The sequence below is a fragment of the Nymphalis io genome, chromosome Z, assembly GCF_905147045.1.
Source record: "Nymphalis io chromosome Z, ilAglIoxx1.1, whole genome shotgun sequence".
Lineage (NCBI taxonomy): Eukaryota > Metazoa > Arthropoda > Insecta > Lepidoptera > Nymphalidae > Nymphalis > Nymphalis io.
In genome coordinates, this window is record NC_065918.1 from 2,635,127 (window position 1) to 2,660,977 (window position 25,851).

At 30.8% G+C, this 25,851-nt stretch overlaps 1 protein-coding gene and 1 long non-coding RNA gene across 19 annotated transcripts in view; one reads left to right on the top strand and one right to left on the bottom strand.

Moving 5' to 3' along the window:
• LOC126780312 (basement membrane-specific heparan sulfate proteoglycan core protein) overlaps nt 1-25,851 on the bottom strand; it is a 148,292-nt gene that overhangs the window by 40,698 nt on the left and 81,743 nt on the right. For 3 of the 17 annotated variants that reach the window (XM_050504677.1, XM_050504674.1, XM_050504676.1), the window contains exon 2: nt 6,442-6,587. The exons of the other annotated variants lie outside the window; for them this stretch is intronic. In XM_050504677.1, the coding sequence (XP_050360634.1) occupies nt 6,442-6,526 (85 nt within the window). In that variant the 5' untranslated portion in view covers nt 6,527-6,587. The remainder of the gene's footprint in view (nt 1-6,441; nt 6,588-25,851) is intronic. 17 annotated transcript variants of the gene reach the window in all.
• Nucleotides 12,469-24,432, top strand: LOC126780333 (uncharacterized). 2 transcript variants are annotated; one of them, XR_007670483.1, is made up of 3 exons: nt 12,469-12,547; nt 13,581-13,720; nt 24,367-24,432. It is a non-coding gene; the product is annotated as an uncharacterized LOC126780333 (long non-coding RNA). The 2 variants fall into 2 exon arrangements; XR_007670482.1 differs by lacking the exon at nt 24,367-24,432 and adding an exon at nt 24,214-24,291.

Sequence of the window (25,851 nt, forward strand, 5' to 3'; positions counted from 1 at the left end):
TACGTACTATCTAAAGTGGACATTAGGACAAGTATGGATGTGCTAAAAATTAAACAATTTAATTTTATCACCACTACAATTTAGTTATCTATATTATTATACATATTACTTAAGTAATTCACATGACGCAAACTTGAAACAATTTAGGTCACAGATACTTCATGCTGGTCAGGAATTAATTATAATGAATAGGTACTGACAGTTGATAAATAGAATTTGTTAGAGAAGCAATGCCAAAGCAATGATTCAAAGAATCGAATCGAACATTTGACTGAGAAATGTTTATTTGAGAATACGTTTGTGTCTTATAACTACAAATAGTGTCAAACTTTTTTAAATACAATTAAATATTTATTAAAAAAAAATGTTAGCGTAAATTAAGTCAAGTCAAAATAAAAATATATTATATTAAAAATCTTCGCAAATGAAGACTTCATTATAATTTTACTATCTTTAATTTATTTTTTTATAACTAAACAAACCGAATGATGCATACAAGTCGAAAGGTGCGCCAAAAGCTTTTTAACAAATAATATTAATTTTGACAAACGATAGATGAATTAAATTTAGGATGTTACACTTTAAATGTCCTCTAAATAATGAAGTCATAATTATATAGTTACATTACATAATAAATAAAATTATATTTACTTTGGTTTTTTTTAAATGAAATCACAGATCAAACATTTAAAATTTCTGAAAGTCCCTTTAAAAATCGTTTATATACAATTATATTCGACTAATAAGTACAACAATATATTATTTTCATTATCAATTATTAATATTTTTATATTAAAAAATTTTACTTCAATAAATGAACACTTATCGTATTATTTTAAATGGTGAAGTAAATTTATTAATTCATATTGATCTGAGGTATGTCTACACAGACGAAGGTAGCCATCATAGTTCGCAAAATAAGCAAGATGAAGTGGCACTTCGTCTAAAAGACTGATAACTGATGGGACAGAATTAAAGTCCTCGAAACCACTGGTAAAAAAAAAATAGGTCCACGCACACGTCCTAAAGTTGTCTCATTTAGGACGTGTGCGTGGACACAAATCTCTTGCTTTAGAGGGAACACTGTCAATTAGATGAACCTTGATCAGCAGTGTACCTACAAAGGCTGATAAAAGAATGCATGAAATTCATAACTGATAGTTACATATCGGTTATTATTATTAAAAACAAAATAAAATACTATATTTACTGAAATATGACCAAACATATTTAAAATGCAGACAAAATGTCACAACGTAATATATAAAGTTGACATATCAAGGTCATGACAGTTTTAGGAAAAGCGCGACGCTTAACGTAAATTGATAAATACATGCATGGATACGGCTAAGACTTTAATTTTTATTAAAAAATCTATTTGAAATTAATAATTACTTAAGCCTACCACAATAAATGGAGAAATATTTTATCTCTTATCCTCTGTTATGATATTAATATAACGTTCAAAACGTTGTCAATATTGAACATGTGAAAAATTACCTTTATTATAATATACATTTTTTTACGATATCATTCGAAATATAAACATTCAACAATTTGGATTGAATTTATTGGGAAACACAAGCCATAGTCAACATTAAGTTTAAGTTATACCGCATCTATTCAAGTAATTTTCATATATCAAAGGCTTTAACGTAATGGGTCCCGAATAAGGTAGAATCGACAAATAAATTAAACTGTGTTATAAGTAGTCAACCTGCACCAGGCACAGCCTTTCCCTTATTACCAAATTGTCCCCGTGGTTTCACGTCAGGCCCCTTCTTTAGTAGACTCAGATTTAATCGGCATTAAGTTAAAATGAAAACAGAATTTATTTCAAATATTATTAATATTTTATTATTAATTAATAAATTAATAAGAATATATATCGATTATCATGCTCTAATGTACAATTAATACAAGCATTAATTGAATAACAAAAGATCTGTTTGAATGCAATATTGTTTAACCAGATTATAAACTTTGACAGGCGTAGAGAGTGCAAAAGCGTTTTGTTCACGTTCGTTACGTAGTTCCGGATTAAGCTGTGTAGACCCCACAGGTAGGTAGGTCTATAGATTGCTAGTATATAAACTTGAAACAAGACCAAATTTTATTTACATACTAACGACTTCAGTATTTGTGCAATGTTAAAGTAATCAAAAAATTGTCCAAATAAAGTAATGCTAAAATTATAAAAAATGATTTAAATACTTTTGTGTTCTAACGATTAGTATACAAAATTATCATAACTAATAGAATATCGTATGAAATTGTTGTTTTATTGTCAATTTGTAATCAGTAATAAAAACTTTATCCATGATAGTTCGATTTATTTATTTAGTTTATTAACAAATAAAAAATATGAACGAGTAAGTGTCGCACTTTTGTATCGAATAAATTAATTTGAATAGAATTTGTAGACCATATAAAATATCGACCTAACTATAATTCAAGACTCGTAAAGGCAAAAAACAAAATGACTTCAAAATTGTCTCTTACGTTAACATTCGGCTATTACATACAAGTCTTTTTAAATAATTCTAAACGGCGATTCAGGGTAATGGCCGACCAAGCTTAAGTTCGACAAACATATTTAACAATACCGATTTAAATTTACAAAGACACGCTTAGCTGTCAAAGTGAGACGGGTCTTAATAAAACAGTTGGGCATACTTATTTGTATATCGTTAGTAAAAGAACGACACAATGGTTATTGATGAAATATGCAAAGCGGGTGTATTAGGTGGTCCCGATTCAAAAAACCTTGCTCGTAAGCCCGATCTCTCACACTATACCTACAGAGCTGTTTGTCGATGTTGTGCATTTTGAACGGGAACTCGAGTTTTTTTTTGTCACGTCGTGAACACCGTATTGTATTATTTAATCCGAATTAATGTAAAATTGATAGTTTATTTTCTAAATAATTTATGAAAGTAAATAATTGATCATTTTAAACCTTTACATAAACACTGTTGTAATATTATTTTTTTCATTTCGAATGCCTCCTTCCCGGTCCTTGATACCGCGGTACTGACTTTCAACGCTGGTTTGGTCCGATGAGGTTATGTGGATTTTGTGTCTAAATATTCTCAGTTGCAGCCTCTCAGGCATCTGAAAGTTGGAAATGTCCCACTCCCGTGCTCGGGAAAGTACGTAAAGCTGTTGATCCTACACCGGCACTCTTTCCGATCATATAGGATTTAAGATCCCCTCGGCTTATGGGGGGAGTAAGGGAATAGAGAATGCGCCTTTGTTTACGCACACATTTTTGCACCATAATATGTCCAGCGCAATTGATTAGTCACCCTCAAGAATGGACGCCATGGCCGAAATCGGTCAGGAGGATGTCAACATCATCATCATTAAAATTATTTTTTAATTAAAATTATCTTGATTTAATTTTTATGGCTACTTACGACATTATTTTATTGTAGATTACGAAATTATTTATTTTTTGTTTTCATTTCTTGTTTTATGTTTTAATTATTGAGTTAATTTAAATTAAGGTTTTATAAAATCATATATTATATTATTGTTACTAAAAGATCTGATCAAGTAATATACATTTTTCAGTACACAAGCCCTACACGCTACAAAACGGACGAGCAACTTTAGAAGGCGCGTCTGCTTGCGACTTACTGTCATGCTAATAACATCATCCCCTCGGTGGTTAATCTTTCGTGAACCTTAGTAGGTCGTTTGGTAAAAATTAGGACGGATAAAAATGCATCCATTACCATCATAATATCCATACTTATTTATATATAATAAAGTTATATTAAAGACGCTCTAAAATAAATATTATAAAATGTCACCGCATATTGAATGAATATTAAAAAATAATTTAACTTTTTAATGTCGATTAAAAATAAAAAGTCTTTGTAGGTATTTAATTAAGTGTCATCCGCTTTTGTAATTTCTCTCATACATATATAAAGGCATCGTTTAATGCGATTTACTGTTAAAGTTCACAGTTTTTGCTTAATTGGGCGTATACGAGAGCCCTTTACATCTTAGCGACATTGAAAACCCCACTTTGAGCCAAACATGAGCCTGCCTCAAAGAGCCATGAATATTAAAAAGTTTTATCTTATGCGATCAAATACCTCATGACCAGGATTCTATTGGTATGGGGTTTCATTTTATGGAACAAAATTACTACTAAGAAAATGCATTTATGCATTTACCTTTAATTTATTTATTATCATAATTCAAAAATTACAGGAGCTGTTTTTCATCGCAAAAACGCTGCACAGCCGCCATTTTGCAATTAAACGCTTCAAAAATTTTTTTGTACAGTCCGTGACGTATAACAAACACTTATTTTTGTAATCTGGTCAAAGAAGCCCTTTGTCGGCGTCTAGAGTGGCTGAAGGCCTCATGTCATGTTTAGTGAAATTCACCTAATGTTATATTTATATAGTTTAATCTACAACAACAGAACCAAATATTGTAATGACATAATTTCGTCTCGAATTAAATGTCTCTCGTATATTATTTCATCTAAATGTCAAATTGAGATACTTAATAAACTTTACAATGTGTACTAGATTCTGTTCTAATTGAAATATTGATTAATATAATGGGTGTTTCGTACGAGTGTTGTATTAATTATTGTTCTTGCGGGAAAACGGGTGTATAACGGCTTGATTGTCACCCGCCCCTTAGCACCCACAGACATACAAATCTACGAAGAGTATATTATTAAAATGAAAGATAATTTATTTATTTTATCCCATTTTCGGTTTTGATATAAAAAAGCTAGAATGTAAGGAGTAAAACTCAATTATTACAGTTAAATAAACTTAAATATACAAATTTTTACTCTCGAAACGTTCAAATATTATGATAAATAGTAGTACTAAAAATTTTTACGTGCTTTTAATAAAAATATAAGTGTTATTTTAAATATTAAGGCTGAGTAAGAAAACTAGCATTAGTAACTGGAACTATTTTTTTTTCTATTAATGCGGTTTTGCTTGGTGGTAGGGCTTTGTGCGAGACAGTTTTGGTAGGTATCATCCACTCATCACGTATTCTACCACCAAATAGCTATAGTACTTAGTATTGTTGTGTTCCCGTTTGAAGGGTGAGTGAGCCAGTGTATCGACGGGCACAATAGACATAACATCTTAGCTCCCAAGGTTGGTGGTCCAATGACGATGAAAGGAATGCTTAATATAGTGATAATATTTATGGGCGATGATGACCATTTACCATCAGGTAGGTTACCTAATGGTAAATGGTCATTTACTCGTTCACAATACGATATGATAGTACGATCACTTTATTTATTTTCGTGTGTTAAAAATTAGACGAATTGAAACAAATAAATTATAAAGAACAAAATCCGTTTGAAATGTCTTAATTTTCTTAACGACCTTCTGAAATGACCCAAAGCGATGATTGAACATGCCTCTTGAAACAGGGAAATGTGAATATACTGTTTACATACAACTTAAAACAAACGAAAAAAAACTAACATTTAAAAGCAGCATACATACAACAAGAAGTACCGGAGAGTTAGAATTATTATCAATAGTTTTATAATGACTTAGTTTTGATAATCACAATATTTCAGCTTTAAAGTGACACCGAAAGAAGCCAAGCAAGAATTTTATATAATGGGATCAGTTTTCTAGTAAATAGGTCTTTAAGGTCTTCACAAACGAGAAGTTTTTATGTTTAAATATTAATGCAACAAAACATGACTAAACTCACTTTTTTATTGTATTACATAATATTAGTATTTATATACAAATAAGCTACCATATTTCAATCTATAATAGTCTCTAATGGTTTCAAATATCATTTTATTATCGAGTTTGTCGTAGGTACCATTTCATCATGACTTTGTTTGTTTCAGTATACAGCTATGCTCATATCCTTTTCACCTGGAAATACACTGGGTCGAAAATTGATCACTAGAATAGCTTAAAATATATAAAAATAAACTGTTTTTGTATACTATAGCTATTATCACGTAAAAGAAATACGTATTATATTACGTATTCTGATGTATTTTCGCGAATCGGAAAATAAAACCAGATAAATATCTACACCATAAAAACTTACCTTATTTATATGATGTATGCGCAAAATGAACTACGAATTCGATTTTCAAAAATTCAATGGTAGCTAAATATATGTATCATGAATTAAAAACTTTAATTAAGTAATACACGATAAAAACAATCTTCTTTTCTTCTATTAAGCTAGGCAACATTTTATTATATGATTGTAATAGATGATAACATTATAATCACTTAATAAACAAAACACTTGACATATAAATTGGTTATTACTTAGATAGATAGATTGTTATAATGTTACTAGGATAGTATCGTTATAACAATTCAAATAAAATAAACCTTGCAAGACAAAACATACAAATGAATATTGAAATTATTGTAATATTATATTTCATCGTTTACTTACGTCTGATGTAGTTCTGGGCTCGCAGACTAGACGCGAACGTCAAAAGACAAAGGGACACAAAAGTCCCTCTATGAGATATGATCATTTTATTCACTTAGTTATCGCATTTATTTTGTTTTCACCACCACCTCGAACCGGGTCGAGTTCTGTTGAACGATCGTTGTTTTGCAACAGTCCCAATTACCTTTCGATTCACACTCCACACCGCGTATATTTATTCAATTAAAGGCTAGAAAAGTTTGATTGCAATTTGGGAGGCCATTAAATATTTGTGAATTTAAAAAAAATATGTAAGTGTCATAATTGAGATACGTAAAACTGTATAGAGGTTATTTTTAGTGAAAATTATGATTTATCAATCATTTTTAAAGAGCGATTTTAAACAAAATTGTTTTTTTAATAATAGTACGATGAAAGTACTTCTAGATAATGATTTCTTCAAATCAAAGGTGTAGATGCAGCTGCTACCCATATTAGCTTGTGTCGTCGTTACTTGACACCATTTGTCATTTTGTAGAGTCAGCGCTGGCATTCAGGTGTTTAACATTTTTAAGAACAGATTCTTTGATGTTGACTGTAGAATTTTTCCGATAAACTATGTATATAATAGTAGTACATATATAAAAGTGATAGTTTTATATTTATGTATGCTTTGCGATCGTTTTTTTAATTATTTTTCCTTTTTGTTTTATATATTATTTTTTAATAATTGAAAAAACATTAATTATTTATATTTATTTTTATGCTATAGGCAGAACGAGTAAATGGGCCACCTGATGGTAAGTGGTCACCCCGCCCAAAGCCCTACCAGGTAAAATTTATATTTGGATTAAATATGACATAATTTTGTTTTACATTACCGAACTATGTGCCATTTGATCGCACGTTGCCGTCGTCCTTAAACACTGGCATTCCAAATATAAATCATTCCTGACAGTTCGAGGTACGTCAGAGTGATGCTAACCATGGAATCTAAGAGGCCCTTAGCCTTTTATTATACTGGCTCACTTGCCGTACAAACCAGAATATAGCTATACAGTATTGATGGTTGCCAGTTGAAAAATCAATACGTGGATGGTAGGTACCTAATTAGACAAGCCTACACAAATAACCATCACAGTTTCAAATTGTATAGATTTATAATGTATAAGAGTTAATTTAATTTTATTAAAGTTAATTTTCCCTTAATGAGATATTAATTGTACTTCATTATTCTTTTTTATTTTAATATTCGCTTAGAATTTAAACATGTATTAAAATTATGATATGGCGTACGAAGTTTAATAGTCCTATGACTGATTAACTACAAACACAATATATATATTTTTTACAAGTCATGCCTTTTAAATTACAAGATCGAAAAAATAAGGTTAAACGGAAGCATAAAAAAATTACATCGTTCTAATCAAGAAGCGATACAGTATCGTCAATGTACACACAGTCAAGGTTGGCAAGGATTTTCGTGTTATCAACGTGATAAAATGCCTGTTTGAGCCTCTAAGCTAAATCTTTTACAAATTAAGAACTATTGCTTGCAAATTGAAACTAAAATATTATTTACTCTAGTTCATTGTTATAAAAAAATTAAAATAATTATTTTTAATAAAGATTTAAATATCCCTTTTCATGAAAAGTATCTACTGTTTCGGTACGTGGATATCACTAACATAACGCAAAATTATAGCTTATATATATTAAATATAACACAAAAAAAAATGATTTTATTCAATTAATTTCTAAATTAAAATGAAACGTAAAAATTATCAATATTAGAGTACTAACAGAACGAAACTATTTGTTGTATAAAAATAATTATATCCTCCAGACCGATTTCGGCCACGGCGGCAATCTCAAGAGAGATTAGCCAACGAGGCAGAAGATATTATAGTGCACAGATGTGTACGCTAACACAGTTACACTCTCTATTTCCTAACTCTCATAATCCGATGGGACGGCAATCCGACACGACCGGAAAGAGTTCAGGCGCAGAACCAACGGCTTTACGTGCTTTCCGAGGCACAGGAGTGTACACACTACCAACTTCCAGACTACGGGCTGCTACTGAGAAGTTTCTGACAGAAAAACGCAATAACTTTTTACTGGCCCGATCTGGAAATTGAACCCAGGACCTCCGGGCCTGCGCCCTTACATCAAACCACTAGACCAACGATACATTATTTTTGTTGTTCAAATGTAAAAAAATAAGTTTATTTGAAATTCATGTATATTATATAAACGGTATATACGATAATAATTAGTACAGATGACAAAAGCCTGATATTATTATAGATTACATGAAAAGTGCATTGTGAAGTACACACACATAAACAACTAGTACACTCACTGTATCGATTAAAATTACACCTTTCAGTTTTGTAGCAACTAACTAACTTTTAAAAATTTTCGCTCGAACCGAACGAAGGATTTTGTTTTGTACTTTCCATAAATTGTGTGATTAAAACCTTTTTTTTAGGAAATAAAAGTTATCCATGTAGATACTATAGATACGAATCGAAGTTCTTATTTAAAATGTAAAATTTGGGATTTAAAAATTTCCTTCGTTTGAATGAAAGGCAGAGCGTGCATTTTCATTTGTAGTCACCAACACCGTTGTGACTGTATTACACCAGATCACTCATGGGCAAATTCGAGATGAACCAGTGCCTAGAACACATGAGTATCAACCGAAGGTTCAAACAGCACGATGATATTTTTGTGCTTAATATGTGTTCATAATATCGTGCCTATGCGCCATGAAATCTACGTGTCTCGGATGAAAATCTGCAACATGTACCAACTAGCATGAAGATGCGTGTTGGCATAAGCCCCAAGTCTTCAAAGCGAAGTGTCAATAGACGAAAGCGTCAAAAATTGAAGTGTCTTTAGCGCAACGGTTTACGGGCCGCCTAGCGATGTAAAAGTCGCGGGTTCGATCCTGATCCCGTGGGCTATTATCGCCTTACTCCTAACCTAACACAAGCGGGAACCTTATTTGGAGGGGGTAAATACGAAAATAAGTAATTCCTTTAAGAAAACGATGACCACCAAGTGGGACATTTATAGGCTTATTTTACTTTACTTTAAGTCAAGTATAAGTCTATTGTTTTTATTGCATTGCTCTCAGCATTGCAATAAAAACAATTGAAATTTGGCTGGAGAATAATAGAATACGTGATGAGTGTGTGGTAACCGAACGTGTGCACAAAACAATCGGTAACCCAGGACATAAGCTTAGTTTTATTAAAATCTGCTATGCACGCGTAACGTGAACTCCTATAGTTAAAAATAAATGACAGGTTTCTTAAACGTGTAGATAAGATTATTACATCATTATTTAAATTAATTCGTGTATTTTTATTGACAACGTTATGTGAACTAACACATGTGTTCAAAAATAATACGATCATAATGTATTATTTTTATAACCAAGCCCTTGAAATCCGAGCATCTGGTTTTCACATTCGTCGTATCCATGACGCGTCATCTAAGATTCTTGTGCGATCGAAAGTTGAAAAAATAAACTAAGATAGTATTCAATATGGAATGTTTAATCTTTATGATGATGTAAGGTGATCTTTTTTTATTAATAGTAATATTTGTCGCCATGAAGCTTAATCACTGATACGAGGTAAAATAAGGGGTACACATAACTGTAAATGGAATGCACGGAAGCATTACACTTACTTATTGATAATCAAACAAGAAACTACCACAGGTGTGGAAATGAAACACCCAGCTCTATGAAGAACCGGCGAAAGAAACACAGCGTGTTTATATCAGCATATATGTGGAATAACATATGATTATGTGGGTATAAGAGTCGATTCGCAAAGAAAAATATTCAGTACAACACATGTTTTATATTAGTGTTTATTTTTTTCGCAAATATAACCATCGCTAATGATTATAAACGTGAAGTGCATCTGTTTCATTTATTTCTCACGTTCCGAGCCCTCGACTAATGTACGAATGTTTTCTAACCGACTGTTCGTACCTCGTCAACTTATTTAAACGACTTCTCCTTTGAAATGTTTGCCTAGTGTAGAATTTTAATAGTTTATATTTTATTTTATGTTTATATGAAATAAAACGCGTTTATTTATCCGTAAGATGGTTATATTTAAATAAAGCATTGAGATATTTATGGACTTATGCTGAGCTATTTCTATAAAAGAAATAACTAACAATATCAATCGATAAATCACTTTAATCCATTATTAAGAAATAACTTCCAAATGAATATATAAAATTGTTTACTCAAACCAATACGAATGTAAGGATTATCTGCATATTTTATCTGAACAAAAAACTGTTTGTACAGTGTTCAACCCGAGTCAAAGTATGTCATTCTTTTCCAAAGACAGCTCGCTTTAATCACCGCACCCCCTTTAATGGTACCATTTTCTATTTTTCAATCAGTGCCTTCAATTAAGGTAAATTAATTTCGTGTATGTGAAAATTTAGTAATAACCTTTTCGGTTATATAATGCTTTCATTTGAGTATTAAATAGCGATATTACATCAAACAACGTGACTGATACTATTGTTATTTTTTTTTAAATAGAAAATGATCGAACATTTGATGATTTAGTGTTGCCATTGAAGAAATAATTTACAAAATCTCATTTAGCGTTGTTTGAACGATTGTACTGTTTACGGGTTGAGGTGAACGATCGTACGATAGTGGTTTGGCATTCCACATACATTACTACTTACATATTATTACATCTTATGTAAATGTCAATGCGCTTGAGTCGAGTCTTATTTAGGATTTGTAATTATTGCAAAATTATTCTATGTAACAGTAACTTTTTTGTATTTGTCAACCGGTTTTCTAATTTTATCAATAAAAACATTAGAAATAAAAATAAATAGTTCGAAAGATGAAAATGAATATATGTTTACCTTGAAGTTTTTAATAATGATTATGGTCTAATTTCTGAACGAACATTGGTATGAATAAATTTAAATGATTCTTCATAAAAAATATAATCTAGTAAAGATAAACATACTAAGAAATATTTTAACAAATTACCTTAAAAAAATCTTTTTTAATCTATTCAAAAAATAAAATAAAAATTTAAGCACCGATTGTCCTGTTGTGTGGAACAGCTTTCAAATTAAATTGCAAGCCCTGAGCCACAGATAATATATTTTATTTAACAAAAGGTGACATTTAATAAGAGCTAGTGAATGTTTGTTGTTTATTCGTTCGTATTCTATGCGTGCACGCATCGTTCATTCAACCGAATTGAAACTTTGTACAGTTGTTGTTGGCACTCGCTTAAAGATTTCTAGTAAAGCACTATCAATATATAATAAATTATAATGACAAAATATCTAGTGTATAATATTATTTAGTAAACTAGTATCAAACCACTTGTATTTTTGCCCATTTTAACTTATGTTTTCTGAGGTACAACCTCCTGGTACACACGGACAAAGCTGCGGGCGCAAGCTAGTTGTATATTATTTTTTTCGGTTCCAACCACATCATACCATTTACTTTACCAAAATTGCATTTAGTTACACAGCAAACAATGTTGTGCGCATGCAACTCTGTGTTTTATTCTTTCGAATATAAAATCAATGATTTCAGAAAGAGAGAAATCATTGCGCATACACCCGCTAAGCAACGTATACATGTGAGGCTGTTACTGTTTAAATTTCCTATTTATGGTTGGATTTTATCATCATTAGTATAATGGTTAGAAGCTATTACTTGTTTTTGTTAGCAAACATTATTCGAAGTAAAAAGAAACTAGATCATATTTGTTATTTAGGATGCGTTATGTAAGATACAAATATGTGTAGCGTATAGCTACTAGACCGTAAAAACTATTATTCTTTGTCTAAACCTTACTAGAACCATGTCTAAAAATTGCTCTACGATAAGCACAAAGACCGTTTTCAAAATTTTAGTATCGACCAATAAGCAATAAAACGTAAAATAAATTGGGTACATAACTCTTTTTTTATAGTTAACTAATTAAAAACATAATCAAATAGATTTATATGAAGAAAATTTACTTTATGTTTACTAAAAACTGTTAATAAATATATAATTATGTAACTTAAGTATAGCAACGTATTCCAAAATTAAAAGGTAAGTCATATAGAGTATACTTTTTTTTTCTTTGAGAGTTTTTTTCTTTGAGAGTTTTTTTCTTAACTCTTTAAAAGACATTTTGTTGCCATCTGTCAAAAATAAAAAAGTAAAACAAGTAAATTATGAACGTATTTCGATCGTTACTTTGACAATAGACAAATAAAAAAATAATATTTAAAACTAGCAAAACCCATTAATAATATTTAAGACAGCATCGCCGTCGAATTCAGTTTGTGGCTAAAATCCTTTATAATCTGCCTTTTACCCTGCATAATGCCTATTTGAATTATACGTATAAAAATAATAATATAAAATATTTATATTAAAATATAAAAAGATGGTTTTTACGGCTATTGTAACTCGCAGATAGCCATATTAACTTAAAAAGAGGCATTTATTTTGAAACCACAGACGGACACTTGAGTTTTGTTTATTTGTATAGATGTATATATGGTATATTAAAGTAGATTAATACAATCACTTTGGTATTAATTTCCAATCCAGTCTATGGATGTTACATCGTTATTTATTATACCATCATTAATTGATTACATCACTCTTGATATAAGAAAGTGAAGTGCACGTAAAACGCAAAGTCAAAACAGCCATGTATATTAACCGTTATGGTATTTTCTAGTTTCATATATAGATATTATTATATTTCATATAAAATATATATATTTTAATGCCTAAATGAAAAAAACTACTAAACCAATACAACCACCAATATACAGAAGACGCAGCAAGTTTGGAAGTTTTTAGTATATAATATTATTATATGAGTCGCAGTTTCAGTGATAAGTGTGAAATTCATATTTTTGTATGTATATAAAGCAGTCTTATACGATGCAAAGATTTGTATAGATATTTTAAATAAATAAAATTAAAATCAAATGTTGAATGACGCTAATAAAACTAAGAGTTATACTCATGTTCCAATGTACGTTATAAAAGTTCCTTTATTACAAACTGACTTTGAATCTTTAGAAAAAAAAAACAATAAAGGTCGTATTACATTACTTCTTCTTAGTTCTCAGGGAATACGACACCATTGTCTATGGCTTGTCTCTGCGACAATACCTGTTCGGGGATGACATCCATTGTTTTCCAAGTTCGGAATAATCAACTAAGCGACATACGACCTTATGATGGAGTGATGTTACGATTGAGGTATTTTTATATGATAATATTACGGGTATATTCGTAAAGTAAGTACTCGCAAATATAAAGTAACATGATTTATTCGAAATAATTTCCTTATAAAAACATACTTATAAAGTGCTACATTCGAAAAGTTTATGGATATTATTGTTAATGTTATAGAACGGATTAGTAATCGTGTCTAAAATCCACTAACAATAAAAATCTTTTGAAAGAGTAAGATAATGCGAAAAATACAACTTTAGTAATAACTCTCATTTGTCATAATTTAGTATGAAATTTCAGTAAAAAACGGCAGTTGGTAACGAAAGGTAAAATTGCTCAAATTCAGCATTATGAAATTTATTTTGTCAGGACGGTCGGTATTGCAGGACACTTATTTTGAAACTGATATTAATTTCGTGATGAGCGGGTATCGCGTGCACAGGGAACGATACTACGAAATACCGTTCGTGATAAGCTGAAGCGTACGAATATTAAAAGTTATCTTTATATTAGTCCGCTTAAAATATATGTTAGAAATTTTAAACAAACATCAATTTTAAGTTTATTAATTTTATTGATTCAAAATATTAGCTCTTAAAATATTGACTGAAATGTATTACACGATACAGAATTATTTAAGCAAATAATTCCTAATCGCTATCGCTTGTCACGCATACCGGAGGATACGGTAATCGGCAAATAGTTGCTCTTTATGCAAATCTGTACATCGTCACGACATCTTCTGTGTTTTGTCTTTTTAACTCGTGAACCGCATTTCGCTATCTCCGATATTTTATAAAATAGTAACTTTTTATCGAATTGAGCGAGAACTTTTCATTAGGGCTATAAAATAGTTATAATTTGATACTGTTTGTTTTATTAAGTCTTATATATTATATAATAAAGCTTCGGTAATCAAGTGATACATAATTGCGGGTCGAGTAATAAAACTTATACGGTTTCGCAGGTTCGTAATGTTTATAAACCCATGACTCGGAAAGCACGTAAAGCCGTTGGTCCTCCGGCTAAACTCTATCCGGTCGCTTTGGATAGCTGTCTCATCGGACAATAAGAGTGAGTGTATTATAATATGTCCGTTGGGAATAGCTGACGAGGACGAAATCGACCAAGACAACGATATATTATATAAATTAGAAAAAATTGTTAAATATATTTGATTAATATTTTTGATTACTATTAAACCTTGAACTTAAATCTAATGCCTTATTTCCGAAATAAAAATCAACTACTTTTTTTAAATATGTCATATTTCTTAAACAAAATGTCGACGTACGAATAGATTAATGTGCCACTACGCCCACGCAAAGCAGCAACTAAATACAGAAAAACAAATGTACTCTGATTGAGAAAAAGGTCACATTTGTATTAACAGAGAAATTAACTTTAGTTTGTATTAAGTACAAATTCCTTAGGCCTTTCTTAAGCGAACTTAGACTACAATGGAACTTCGTGAATTGTTCAAACCGAACCGGGTTAATGCAGTAAGCTCATGGCATGCTTAAAGTTATTCATTCAGTGATAACTACAGGCGCTCAGACTTAATAGTCGTATGACATTACATTGGAAAAATATTATTTTTGTAATAAAGTATTTAACATATTTATAAAAGGCTGGTTCGTTCTTCGCTCAGAGAATCGGATTCGAAATTCAACGGAGGATTGCCATAATTTATATACATATATATAATACAATATAAGCAATTATTGTGTGAATAAAATATTGTGTATTAAAATTAAATTTTATAAATCCGAATATTGCCAAACTATACCGATGATAACATGATGTTTAGTCTGGAACATTTTTATATAATAATACGTATTATACGTAATATAATATTGAGTAGTCGTAAATATAATACAATTAATATATTTTATTTAAATAATTTAAATGTCGTAGAACAAAATAAACAGGGGAATACAACGGATTTACCTTTTATGAGATAAACGATTTCATTATAACAAATTTAAATCCTATTTTTTATAGAAATAATATACGATGTTAAATTAAATAGCTTAGGCTATCAAACCTGTTTTTACAAATATAGCAATTAATGCAACTCTGAAATAAAACCGTCATTATTATACCAAAATGTATACGCAGATTCATTTTTCTAAATAAAATGAACCCTATGTGACTGATTCATAAACTATCGCTATGTTAAGCTTGGATCTGGCTTTTCGTTGCCACTTTGTAATATAACAAGTACGATATAGTTTCGATTTCATATAAAATTACATGAAACAAAATTAAAAGATTTATAGATGGATGTATTTTAAATATAGAACAGTTGTTTTTTCAGAACAGTATGTTTTTTATTAATTGTATTTTTTTTTTATTTTACTAATTCATAATATAACGCTTGTATGCCTGATGTTATCGTCTACAACCTTTATCAATAAACGGGATAAATAAAATAAAGAATAGGACTATGATTCCCGAGAGCGGCGCGTCCAAACAAACAGACGCTGCAGCTTTTTAATATCGGTATAGCTTATGTATAAGGTTGGTTCTGTAGGTTAAAAAAATCCCTATGCATTCATACGATTCAGTTGAAACTTTATACAGTTATTTTCGAAACTTGCCTAAAGGTTTCTGCTATACTGACAATACCGTATTGCGAGAAACGCGTATAGAATTATAACCAAATATAAATAAATAAATGGAAACGCAACGCATGCCACCGGGCATTCTGTCGTACTAATATTATAAAGGAGTATGTTTTATATGTTTATTTTTTGAACGGCTTAACACAAATACTGTTAATCCGATTGAAATTTCATGAATTCGATGGAACTTTCATTATTTTATTTTATAATTTCGGGAGGGACATAGACTATATAGTATGTTAATATGTTGAATATTTTTTGAGATGTAACTAAATATAACTTGTTCGAAGAGAAAAGAGGCAATCCAAGCATTTTTGAAGCTACAATTTAATAAAACATAAGATTTGTAGATCATCAACATAATATCTACAGAATCAAATCAACAGCATACGAATTTATCTTTCAATATCTCCTTTCTTAAATAGAAGAAAAAAACTAACACAGAAAACAAAATCTTGGATTTAATTGTACGAAGTCGGGATGACTATGTATTTATATATTTTTCCTTATAAATTATTATCAGTTGTAAATTTATATATGATATGTATTCAATAGCGCGAATGTTTTGATTATAAGGATTATTTAATTAATAATTAATTTCATAAAAGCGATTGTAACTATTTCTATGTATTTGTTAATTATTTAGAATCATTTATGATCTATTTATCTAATATAAAATTAAATTTAGTCGGTGCAGTACATTTATGATTTGCGATACAAACTATTAATTTATTCATATCCAAAAAGGTTTTAACGTTCGATGTCATTTTGAAATCAAACTTAATTTATTAAAGTAAGCTCTAAAGTACGCCCTTTTGATCCGTCAGTAGTACAATTTTTTTAATGTGCAACATCTTTTAGCACACCTTGCGGGAAAACCCGACTCGTAGGCCGTGACGTCAAGCGGCATAGATCTAATCACATACTCCAGCCGTTCCTACTTCCTTGTATGCGTGGCCCTTATACACTATATATACTTTGTTGCTATACATTATTATAATAATAAAATATATATTAACGTAATTCAATGTTTTTATTTATTATCCATATTTATTTATTGGTTTTTTTTTTTTTTTTTTCGTTGATTCACATCAGCTTGGCGTCCCAATATCTACATGTTTATAATAATTAGTATAGTATCGAGCATTTTTATTTCGATATAGATATGTTTTTGGGCGAAAGATTAACGAATATGAAGTCTATATTTTTATGTTGTAGTAGCACAGTATTTTTTTCACCAACTTCCAACATGTCAGTCCATTAAACCGATACTATAAAAATATTATCTACTGTGGTGTTTATGTATATATATGTATGCAATATATACGTATATATAAATGCCTCGTTGGTCTAGTGGCTACATGAAAGGCCGCAGGCCCGAAGGTCCTGGGTACTAATCCCAGGTCGGACCAATAAAGAGTTAGAGATTTTCCGTCGAAAATTCTCAGTAGCAGCCCGGAGTCTGGAATTTGAAAGTGTATACACTCCCGTGCTTCGGAAAGCACGTATAGCCGTTGGTCAGTATCGGTAAGATACACCAAAGGCATGGACAACACGTCTGTGGAAATACACTAATATAAATAGCTAGCTAGCTACTCATTCCGGCTTCCAATGGGTAAAATAGGGGTCCACATAAGGCGTTTATTTTGAAGGACGAATATACAAAGAAAAAATGTTGTATGTATGGCATGGAAAACTTTTCGGACGTTCGCGGAACAACCCAACAAAGTTTCATCGCATTCGGATCGACTTAGGAAGGCATAAAGCACAAACATACAAACATTCATTTTTATTTAAGAATAACAAAAGTGTTAAAGAGTTTTAGGTGATATCTGCACACCACGTGATCACGGCTAACGATCACATGGATTTGTAAATGTATATGCAAAGCTGTCTTGATCCTAATATGTTTATTGTTCACGATGATATATTGTTGCTAAGATTGAGTACAAGTTGAATGAATATAATCTGATGTCCGACTTGTTCTGTTAATTAGAGCTGTCCGTTGGCACGTCACTCACGATTAGTGGCCACACTGTCACTTCAGTTTATTGGTTTGAGTGATGATTTGCAATGATGAAAGGAGCGATGACAAAACAATTACTGTTAAAACAATACATTGTAAACTTGTTTATTATAACTACGAGATAAAAACAAGGCAACTAATGGTTTCTCACAACCGTCAGATGTTTAATGAATGCTCACTATGTATTTAAGTTAGTTACGAATAAATAGCTGCTACGATAACTTAGTTTAAAGTTGATCGATAAAAAATAAGATTTAATATTTAAATATCAAACTGTCGATGTAATTACTGTTTAACTTTCCAACGTTTCAAGATGATATTTTTATTTCATTTATAACGTTAATTAATTGAATAGATTTTTTTTAAAAGTATATTATACTTAGTTTGTGTTAAATATCGCAAGTAAAATTAAATTTAAAAAAATTTGCCGTTTTATGTATGTATGATAATTCATTATTCAATTCAGTTCAGTCAACGTTCAGAGCTTCTAGGTACTTCGAGAAAAGAATCTATAGAAATATTTTAAATTAAGCGTAACAGATAAACAGACAAAATTACTTTCAAACTTTGTCTGTATATCTGTTACGCTTGCAGGGCTAAACCATTGAACCGATTTGGTATGTAGCAAGCTTGAATACCAAGTTAGGACATACATTTTTTATAAATAACACATGCCCATTCCCAAAATTCACACACAGACATCTTGGTGGTAGGGCGTTGTACAAGCTTGTCTGGGTAGGTACGACCCACTCGTCAAATATTTTAACACCAACAGCAATAATTAATGATGAGCCAATGTAACTAATGTTACAATGGACACAACATCTAAGTTTCCGAGGTTCGTGGCGCATTGACGAATAGGGGGATATTTAATATTTCTTATAATGTACAAATATCAGTTATTACTGGTGATAGAGCTTTGTGCAAGCTCGTCTGAGTGGGTACCGCCCACTCATCAGATATTCTACCGCAAAACAGCAGTACTTGGTATTGTTGTGTTCCGGTTTGAAGGTTGAGTGAGCCAGTATATTTACAGACACAAGGGACATAACATCTTAGTTCCCAATGTTGGTGGCGCATTGGTGATGTAAGCGATGGTTGACATGTCTCACAATGCCAATGTCTATGGGCGTTGGTGACGACTCACCATCAGGTGGCCCATATGCTCGTCCACCTTCCTATTCTATAAAAAAAAAAGTTATGATGGTGACCACTTACCATTGTATCAAATTTAAAACTCTGCCCACCTGTTTTAAATTAAACAAAAAACCGAATGTTTAAGTGTGTTTAGGTCAAAAGCAATATTACAAGTCTTTAACTTCCTACGCTCGGTGTTTGGTGTAATGTTATAATAGTTTACGAACTGCCTACACGGATTATTGATTTATGATTTCTTGTAAATTAGAACTTCGAAATGAAACATTTATAGTTATAATAATAAAACGTGATTTTATGTAATTACTCGTAAATAACGAGGTATCCATGATCGAAGCGTTAATAAATCTAACACGAATCATCGACCTAAAGTCGTTTAAAAGTTCCACGTAAAATTTTAGCAAATTGGTAATCCGTTAATATAACATCGCCATTATTATTATTCATGAAAAAAATCCTTTTTCTATTGTTATGTAAGTAAAATATAACAAATAAATTTTATAGTGGTTGATATGATACAAATAAAAACACGACAGGTGCAACTAGAAACTGGCTGAATCACGATACATCTGAATAACACATCTATGTATGTACAATACTATCTGGGTCATACAGTGCACGTTATAATAAATATTTAAAATAATTTTAATTTATTTGAACAATTTTGTGACAGGTATTATTAATTGATATTATCAGTATTTATTATTTTGAAATCTTTAAAGTTAGAAATCCAAATATTAAGCCTGAATAAAATCTAAGAAGTAAAAATTATTAATCGTATCCTACAAGAGACAGCATGCATACAATCGTATCTTATATCATTTACATTATAAGACTAAACCGGTCAAATTCGAAAAGTGTAAACGGTTAATTATTATTATTAATATCTAAGCTTAAAAAACGTAAGTTTATTTTTTGTTAATTATTTTCATACTTTAAACATATTGATTGATTTATTATCTTTTATCTACCATAAAACTTGCAAACATTGTACAATAATAAATATATAATTTTTAAATAAACCGTAAAACTACCGTCCTGGATATTTCATGATAAGCGTGTTGCGTATATTATAATAAACCTTAGAATGTTCATACCTGATAGTTTTCCTCTGATTTTCATGTAGATTTTGACTAACAAGAATTAAATAGGATAAGTATTTGGCTAAAGGTATTGTATTTGAATTAAAAAATAATTTGATTCTACAAATAATTACCAGAGCGGCATTTTTAACGGTAATCGAGCAAAACAGATGCTCGGCGAGACTATAATTCTTTCAATTTTGAAGCTTAAAGAGAGTAAATAAATTTTCAATTTTGCATATAGTTTAGAGCAAGATATTTTAAGCACCATTAATTTTTTCGTAAATATTGCTAGTTTAGTAATAAATAAAGCATGAAACTAATTTATAAATAGGGCCCACGTAATTATTTACACTAAGGGCCTTGAATTAACTGTGAATAATATTTTTGACGTTTATATATAAGTAATTGCCTGCTATCGCAAATTATCAAATAGGCATAAGAATAAGGGCGTTATAACGTTAGCGATAAGACGTTACAAAACGGATTGATCGTTGATGACAAGAGATTTGACATTTAGGTTCATTAGGACTTCGTAATTCCGATAACTATAATAGTTATACGCGTATCAATTGAGTTAGGTCGACCTACAACAAATTGAAATAATACCACTGCATTTTTTCATTTTTTTGTATTTATTTGACGTGCCTATATAATTTCATTGTCGGAATAGTAATATCAGTAGTTACTCACTACTGAAAATCTTGTCGATTTTATTCGGTAGAATCGACGTTCATTAACAATGATAGCTTTAAAATCAATTCAATAATTGCCATTCAAAAGTATTTATAAGGCTGTGTTAATTAATATTTTGATTTTATCGAGGTCTTAAAAAGTACCTCTTACTACTATTTGTTATATTCTTTTTATGCGTGTCTGGTAAAAGAATTTTTTTAACACGTTTACTTTTTTCAAAATAGGACTGATGAATAAACAAAAAAAAAACGTAGGATGAACGGTCATAGTGCTTGTCTCGATGCTTATTGTATTAGAAGACAATTTTTCCAGTATCACATAAAAAATATATATGTATCACAAGTAAAAAAAAAATGTCATAAAACATCAATTTTAGCCCTGACGGGGAGCTAGTATTAAATATATCATTAATAGAAGGGACAGTAAGCAATATAATTTCGATCCAGACCCTCTTCCAGCTTTGCAAGAGTGTGACAATACGACGCGTAACAAAAATATTATTTAGCGTTCTATAAAAATACCTTTAAACATTTCTTGATAAAGGGCAAAGTTGTTATACCGATGTAATTTCACGTATACGTATCGTATTTCGAATACAAACAATACGTTCTCACATCAAAGCGAATTTAAATGTTGACAACAACAACACTTCTCAACACTCAAGGCGTTCAAATAAAATACGCCTTTAATTTGGTTTCGAAATACGAATAGATGTTCACTTTCATCAAAACAAACATTGATTTTTTTACTATTGCACAAAATATTCTGCCAATGATAAAGGATGATCGGATATTTTCTTGTTTTAATCAATGATGTGATTAATAAAACAACAAAATTTATCTAATTGAATTAATAACGAAATTGTAGAATTTTCTTATGAGATTCGCTTAGAGCTTTCGGTAAAATGTCGGTAAGGTTTATTTTCTAATGTATTTGATACTACTTGTTTGTCGCGACACCATCCTACAGTGTCATATTTCGTTACGATCGGTTAAGTGGCTTAGTTGGAGTAAAGTAGTGAACAGAAAGAGTTTCTTTTCCAACATTGAATTTATGTTATTAAAAATCTTACTTTAAATTGATACTACTATTTAAGTGGAATGCGTTGAGCTAGTTTTGATTTGGTCGACTAAAACTAGTACACGTGAATATTAATCGAACATTGCATATTTAAACCCAGGCTTAATTGTTTACGAGGAAACCCACGTACCTGTCGTGGTCGGATGAAATTCTATCACATGTTTGATAGAATTCCAGTTTGCTTTATCAAAGCAGCGTGATGGTATAAGCGGCATTAACTACAAGAGGTTTATATCCAACAGTGGGAAATTTACCGGCTGTTACTTTATTCTAATATGTTTTGGTCTTATTACTACTCAACATTACAAAAAGGGGCCTAATTAGAATCCAGTCGTAGGGGCCGAGCCGAGGAAAACAATATGAAAAATTAATGTCGACATAATTGTGCTGCATCCGTTGCACAAACGAAAAACGTTCCCGAGCTAAACGACGTATTTGGATTGTATTTAAGAAAAAAACTGTTAGTACAGTTAATTATACACATGCTTTATGTATTATTTATGTAATTTCAATAGCGGATATCATTAGTCTATATACCAGTTTATCGCTACTCATTTCATTAGCTGGCCGTCCCGAATATGAAAAATATTTTTGGATAGGATTTGATAAGTAACTTTGTTATTATTATTATATATTTAGCTAATCGAACATTGGACTGAATAGTTTCGAAGTTCTCCTGATGAGTCCGTGATATTTCACTTATTATAGGTAATTAGAAATATATATACTAGACATATGGACATAGGTACATATGGGCATTGCTAGCTATCGAATGAAATATATAATACATATTCAAGCATTTATAAATATTAAAAATTAAAGCGATCGTTTTTTTTAATAAATAAAAAAGTGCTTTTAAGATCTTACTTGAATGAAGTATATTTTAATTTTGTATATCACGTCTTAACCACTCAATTGATCGTCAAGATTTGTTTCACACACATTGTAAAAAGTACAGAAAACGCCATACGGTACCCAATACTCACGCACGGGCAAAACTGCGTATGAAAGCGTTGAATAATAAAGATGATTGAATACTGAATAAAACAAATACAACATTTTATCTCTATAATATTTATATTACAATATATTCGACTAAAACTACACGCCGAGATGACCTAGTGGTTAGAACGCGTGAATCCTACCCGATGATCGTGGGTTCAAGCCCGGGCAAGCACCACTGAATATTCATGTGCTTAATTTGTGTTTATAATTCATCTCTTGCTTGATGGTGAAGGAAAACATCGTGAGGAAACCTGCGTGTGTCTAATTTCATTGAAATTCTGCCACATATGTATTCTACTAACCCGCATTGGAGCAGCGTGGTGGAATAAGCTCCAAACCTTCTCCTCAAAATGGAAAGGAGGTCTTAGCCCAACAGTGGGACATTAACAGGCTGTTACTATATTCGACTACAATTATATGTATTTTTTAAAACATAGTGCAGACGTTTTTTAAAAAAAATGATAGTGTATACGCTAGTTGAATAATTTATGATACGACCTTAAACATCACAGTCCTACGGATACATAAAATACTCTTGTGTGTTGAATTAATTGTAAACGCGAATAGAATGTAAGTACATTATTTTCTAAAACGCGATCCAATGTCAAACAGCCTGTTATCACATACCACATTAAATGCAACATTATTTATACACAACTAAGGTAATATAGGAATAGTAACGACTATCGCAAGTACGTCATAACCGTTTGAAGATAATAGAAATTAATAAAGGTTTTAAACAATATAAAGAACTAGTTAGTTAATAATTAGTCAAATAATGCTGTGTCTTACTCTTTCGAATATCAAATGAATAATGTCAGAAAGGGAGAAATATTTGTTTCACAGAACAGCCGCTCTGCAACAATTATAAGGAAGGCCGTAGTCAAAATAATCAATTATTTATTTATCCATATCAGAAACTTCATCGGCAAAATAGAAAATAAACTAAAATAAATTTCATTATTCATTACAATTAATGTTTTATTTTTTTCGTAACAGGCTGTGAATGTCCCACTGCAGAGTTAAGGCCTCCTCTCGTTTTTAAGGAAAATGAATCATTATTTACACTACTCTCAACTTAAATCAAAGAGAGTAAAGGAAATAACATAAAATTTAAATAAAGTAATTGAAAATAAAAATAAAACTGTAATATTACTCCTAATGAAATGCTTTAATTAAAATTAGTAGACTCAATAACGATCAAGCGGGTTACTTATAAACTAAATATATAAAAAAAAATAAAAAAAATAAATGTTATTTAGAGAGTGATTTGTTAAAGAATGTTGTTTCCTTCTGTCTAATATCAAATCAATAATGATAGAAAGAGTGAAATCGTTAAACTAAACATCTTCTATAAAACGTTTACAAGTAAAGCCGTTAGATTTACAAATAACATCAAATAACGACTAGAGCCTTAAAACACAACTGAACGTCTTCGATTAGGGTTGTTAAACTCGTACCGTTAGGTCAAGCGCGAACCGCATTCATAAATTGAAGCTAACTGTTCGAAATATAAGCTTCAGCCACGATTTTAAATCGAAGTCCTATTTTAGAATTTAGATTTTTTTCGATCAATTACAATAAGTCGTACAAAAGTACCGTTCGTGTCCCGAAATTTTAGCCACATTTAGTTCGAATTTTACATGCCTGTTTCCGTACAGCTCGCCTCATTCTTATATTGGTTAAAGTTTATTTTTAGTATTCTGCTTCTTAGGGTAATGGCGCGAAGACATAAGCCTAATAATGTTTTTCAAACACGGACTTCCTAATAAATAAAAAGAATACAAATTGGACTATATGTCCTTAGGATGAAAGCTCAAAATAGACTATTTTAATTTCATGTAGGTAGGCAGGCTAGCAAAAAAGTCACCTGATGGTAAATAAGACTATAAAAAATACTAACCAACATGACAACTAAAATGCGCCATCAACCTTGGAAACTAAGATGTTTTGTCAAATTATACATACAGTTTGCCATATTAGTAGATGTTTATAGTTACTGATACACTACACTCTTATTATAAGGTGATATCATATAACCTTCCTTACTGAACGGACTATCTAAAGCAATATGAAGTATTCAAGTAACACTTATCGTTCCTGAGAGCAGCGCGTTCAACCATACAAACATACAAGCAGCGTTACCAACCGTACGAGTTAAATCGTCTTAATGAAACCTTTTTGGAGCTAATAATAAAGATAATACGATGTACGATCATGTATTTGAAATTTTAACGATATTTTAAAATCTTTTTATTTTTATAACAAGATAGTTACATTATCTTGGTGGTAGGTTTTTGTGCAAGCTCGTCCGGGTATCACCCACACGGTATGCCAGTGTAACTGCAGGCACAAGGGACATAAGATCTTAGTTTCCAAGGTTGGTAGTGCATTGACGATGAAAGCGATGGTTAACATTTCTTACAAGGCCAATGTCTATGGACGTTGATGATCACTTATCAGGCTCTTCACGTACGCAGGTGA